The 5467-nt window shown below is 60.5% G+C and overlaps 1 protein-coding gene across 1 annotated transcript, besides 1 other annotated feature; it reads right to left on the reverse strand.

Annotated features, from left to right (window-relative positions):
* Positions 1 to 4060, reverse strand: Tc00.1047053506119.9 (dispersed gene family protein 1 (DGF-1), putative; the record flags this gene model as incomplete). The annotated part of the gene is made up of 1 exon (XM_799146.1): positions 1 to 4060. A coding segment is annotated over one exon (4060 nt), but the record flags the coding sequence as incomplete, so codon positions are not given.
* Positions 1 to 5467: a sequence feature (areas not merged during assembly with more than two copies in the genome that could not be assigned to a particular haplotype).

Below are 5467 nucleotides of genomic sequence, written 5' to 3' on the forward strand. Positions count from 1 at the left end.
GCACGTACAAAAGCAACGTGGAGGATCGCATCACCGTCTGGCTCACGCGGATCAGGACGCCAGATGACTCGGTCGCCTCAGCACCCCCAAAAAACTGCAGCGCGGCACCCTCACGGAATGTGCACCCAGTGAGCGTAATGTTGATGGGGAGGTGCAGCGGCATAATGTTGAGGAAAAACTTCGGTACAGCACCCACGCCGCTGAATGTCACACCCACGTAGCAGTGGTGCGTCTTCCACATGTTCAGCGTAACGTTCGTCAGCGTCTGGTTCACCATGCAGCTCGTGTCGCCGTCGACGGCTCTCTCCGCCACGGGCGGCACAACCGCGTCGGGCACCTCGAAGGGAAGACACGACGCGCCATGCCATCCGTCCTTGCAGCTGCACGAGCACAAGCTGCGGTCCACCGACTCCGTCCCAGGCATGTAGCACGCCGCATCGTCGTTGCATGTGCCACACCTGAAGACCTCCACCTCCTCCGGAAACACATCGTCGTACGACACCTCCTCATCGCCCTGCAGGTTGCACCCAACGACAAACCGCGCGGGTAACTCAACAATCGTGTCTGGCGGAGAAAAATCAGCGAAGGGATAACTATTGTCCACCTGACGGTTGTATGCAAGCGCCACGGTGGTGCCGCTGCCCGATAACCTAATTTTTTGCAAGGAATGCGGAATAGTTAATACTGAGGCTGCACCCACGCTGTTGCCCTCCACACGCCACTGCGCACCTCCCTCGAGGGTCACCGAGCCAGAAAAATACACCAGCGCGGGATCAAAAAATTCAGTCCCGCCATCGAAGGTGCAGTCCGCCACTCGCAGCAGCCCCGCGGAGCTCACGGTAGTATCCCCAAAAAGAATAACGCCATTGACCGAGCTCATCGTGTTGTTCTCGACGTCAAAGTAGCCGCCGTTCTTCACTCCAACAGAATTAACGCAAACAGATGATTCCACACTGTCATCGTCCTTCGTTGTGCTCAGCGTATTTCCCTTCACAATAATCCCGCCACCATCAACAACACCATTGAAGAAATAGACCGCGTACCTATCCGCCCCAATGTAGTTGTCAAGTAGCAGCAGCACCATATTCGCACTGAGAGTAAACTTCACAAAGGAAATGGCGTAGCCAGACGTCGCCACAAGCGTACAGCCCACCAACAGTATCTGGGAGCTCGCGCCGAAATAACCCTGAAACTCCAATGCACCAAAATCCAGCATCGAAGAAGTCACGTCCACGTGCACACGCGCACCACTCCCCCTGATCGACAGGCCCACGAGGACACACTGCAGCAGCGTGATGTTCAGTGTATGCTGTGGCGCGTCAAAATACGACAGGTCCAGCACAATCGCGGCAGTGAAGGTCACGTTGACGAAGCACAGACCACGCACACCGGGATCAGGAACGTACACGGAGCTGATGCTGCCACCGTGCACGCAGCGGACCTCCGTGTCCTTCGCATCGGGGAGCGGAAGCGGCCCAAGGCTGTCCGGAACCACAGCTGGCAGACACGTGTCACCGTAGCCGCCAGCAGCGCACACGCACTCACAGCCGCTGATGCTGCTCGTCCTCGCTGCAAAGCACACGGCGTCCACGATGCACACCCCACAGTCCAACACCGTCACGGGCGCCCAAATATTGAGGTCGTCTTGGTAATCCGTCACAGGAGAGCCCATTGCCTCGTTGCACACACCGTAGATGGTCGGGCGCGTGTCGGATGGTGGTGACCACTTGGTTATCATACAGGTAAAGGTCGAGTACGAGCCGTACGTGAAGTTGTTGTCAAGTATCGACCACACACTCTGATCGCGGAACACCATGCCGTAGTGGGCAGCCACGTACACAACGTAGGCGGTGCAGAACTCGTTGTTGCGGTGCACCAGCCAGCTGCCGTCAGTCACGGTCAACGCGGCTGCCATCAGCATGGCGAAGCCGAGACGGAAAGTGCTGGACACAATCTGCAGCACGCTGCCGCCATCCACAACAACATCCTTGAACACACACGCGCCTTTGTCGTATTCGGTGCTCGGCGCACTCCACGAGCTGTTCTGTATGGAGAACACGGAGCCGCTACCAACACGCAGGTCCGACGCAAGAGCGTACATCACGTGCGTCCGCGACCTAATAACGCAGTTGTCCATGTATAAGACGCTGGACAGGTTCACGCCAAGGCCGCGCTCCACGAGGATCGCAGCGCACGAACACCCGCCACACACCAGCGTCGACCGCGTCATGACAAAACACGTCGACAGAAGCCGGACACCGTCCAGGACAAGCGCGGGGCCGTACCGGAATCCTTCGTAGCCACGGGTCGCCGGCACGTACTGCGACCCGCCAACCGTCGCGCGCAGCGTTGAGTTCGCCAGCAGGAAACGCGAGTGCAGCGGCATCGCGCCATGCAGCACAATCGTGCCCTCCAGTGAAGTCACATTCGTCATGTTGACGAGGGCGTGCGGCATCAGGCGCGCCGTGCTCTCACTGAGGCCGCCAATCCGCAGCTGTGCGCCGCCCGCAAGCACGCAGTCGCGCAGCGTCACGTTCAGCGCGTCAGCGAACGCATCCATCGAGCGCAGGTCCACCGCCACAGTGATCGGTCCGCTGAACACCACCGAGTCGAAGCACGCCGTCGCCCGCCCACCGTCAACCGTCACGGACTCCGTCAGCGTCACGCCACTCACGCAGCCCTGCGAACCACCACCACCACCGCCGGACCTTGCAGGCGGCACGTCGAACGGCAGGCACGCCTCGCCCACGCCGCCGGCACGGCAGTTGCACACGCAGTCGGAGAACGACGCCGTCAGCGCATCGAAGCACGCCAGCGCTGCCGCACAACCGTCGCACGGCACCACGCTCACGGAGGGCAGGCCGGCCATGCGGTAGTCGCTGCTGCTCTGCAGCACCCGGCCGCCAGCACGGTTGCACTGCACCGACACGACGCCGCTCGTGATCGCCAGCCCGGAGACAAGCGTCGCGCCAGTGGCAGCGCAGCGCGCAATCGACACGGTGCCGCCGCTCAGCGTCACCTCCGACAGCGATGCCACAGACGACGCCTCGCCCACCGCCCACACGCCGTGCAGGCCCAGCCACCCGCCGGCACTGACCGTCCCACAGTCGCAGCGCACCAGCGACGACGCAACAGACCCCTCGACGCGCACGAAGCGCAGCACCGAATCAAACACCGCGAGGCGCTCGCCAAGCACAATGCCGCCGCCGCTGCTCACAACCGACACGTTCGTCACGGAGAATACCGAGTGGCTCCGCAAACTGAGACGCGACGAGGACGCCACATGCATCGCGGAAGCGGTCGGACCGCCCGACGCCTCCAGCAACACGCCGTCAAGCACCACCGCGCTCGACAGCAGGTCCACACCGCCGCCAACGTACAGCGCCGACCCGCCCGCGTGCAACGACCTCAGCACAGCGTTGCTCACACGCAGCTGCGACTGCAACAGCGACGTCGCGTACAGCACAAGCGGCGACGCCACCGCGTCCGTCAGTCCGCTCAGCTGCGAGTAGCGCATCGGTCCCGGCGTCACAATCGTCGAGTCACGGACCGTCACGTTCGTGTGTGCCGGCAGGTTGTCCACAAACACAAGCGAGCAGTAGCTCCCGGACAGCCCGCTCACGCTCACCTCCAGGCTACGGTCACTCGCCGGCTCGCCGCTGTAGCCCCGCACGTAGATCTGCGCACCGCCGTCGCACACGCAGTTCCTCAATTCGATGCGCAGCGCACCGGGGAGCATCGCCGCAACTTCGAACACCACAGCCACGCCGTTCGTCATGTACACGCCGTCCATCAGCACCGTGTCCACGGCGCGGCCAACCGTGATGGCTCTGTCCACCGTGCCGCCCCGCAGTCGCAACACCACCGCATGCACCGCGGGCATCCATGCCGCCGCAACCAGCACCAACACCAAAAGAAGCGCCGCACGCACAGCCGCAATGGCCCTGCTCCGCACACGGTGCCGGCTGCGCGGACACGCACCCACCGAAGACCGCATCCACCGACCCAGACACGTATCAGCAGGGCTGTCGTGGCGTGTCTCACTTGCACCGTCGACCATAACTCCTGTCTAGCAAATCCCTTTCTACAGATGGCGAATCCAGTGACACAATTCCGCCAGATCGTTATAATAACACTGCTAATCCTAATACTGCAATTAATCCCTAACACCTTGAAACGATAGTTGTGCTGGTAAAGCAAAAGTATCTCTAACTGCACGCTCAAAAAAAAATAAAAGGCAGCAACAACAGTTTCCAAACACAGTGGCACGCAGAGGCAATCCGGTCATACACAATCCCCACCACAGTACAGCCGCCGACACAAAGCCGCGCAGACGCAATCAAGTCAGTGACACCATCACCCCCCCACCGCCCACACAGCCCCGTACAGCCACCGTGCCGAGTGGCGGAATCTCGGCAAAAAGCCACATGACCACTGGCACCGCTTCTGTTACCGAATGGCTGCATCACAGGGCGATCCCGATGCCGTGCACGACACACAAGAGCCGAGGCAGACCACGTGGCAGCGATACGACCGCCAGCCATCAAGCGCGTCCGAGAGGCGTTGGTGTTGGTGTTGCGTAAGTGGAGTGGAGAGCTCGCCGATCGCCAGCAGTCAAAACGTCGTTTCCATTTCACGCGAGTCGGCATTGCGCAGCAAGCAGCGGCACCATACACGCACGGCATACACAACAAAAGAAAAATAAAGAAGCACGGCGGCGGCACTCAAACACGGGGAAAAAGAGCCCACACCGATTGCACATTCCGATCGGCTCACAGACATCCGGATGGTGGTCGCGCCGCTGCTCTGCGGTGCGTGTGGCGTGTGACTGCAGTGGACAGAGGGGATGATGAAAGGGGTGGGAGACGCAGTGCGGCACACATCCATCTCGGCTAACTGTAACACCGGTGACGTCTTCCCGTCAGATCGCCTGCAGCAAAGACCGTCTCCGTCAGCAGCGGTCGGTGCCTTCCCTCTCCTACGGGGGCGCAACTGCACCGACGCCGTCGCTCGTCTCCTCCTTCACCAACACAACGAGGGAGCAACGGCAAAAGATGAGACACGCACGGCAGGCGCACAGTCGCAGAATCCCACCGATGCCGCCATGGCCAAACAAGATTAGCTGCAAGGCGCAAAAAGAAGAATAAACACCCCACCAAACGCTTTGGCGCCACGTGGAAGCACCGCAACCGACACACAAAGCGAAACACCGTGAAGCAGGCACCAAAACCAAAGCTCCTCCAACAAATTCATCGTGAAGCAAAAAAAAAAATATCACACAAACTGAAAAACAACAATGCCGGTGCAAAGGCAATAAATGGTTGTGGTGCGCAGCAGCCGTGGCATCGCGCCCCTCCCTCATCAAACGGCACCGCACCACAACGCAGCGTAACGACAGCGTGCAATGACGACGATTGAGTAGCACACACAAAGCGGCATAAACCTTTCATCCCGCACTCGCTCAAAT

This window comes from Trypanosoma cruzi (genome assembly GCF_000209065.1).
Source record: "Trypanosoma cruzi strain CL Brener chromosome Unknown tcruzi_1047053506119, whole genome shotgun sequence".
In the NCBI taxonomy this organism is placed as follows: Eukaryota; Euglenozoa; class Kinetoplastea; order Trypanosomatida; family Trypanosomatidae; genus Trypanosoma; species Trypanosoma cruzi.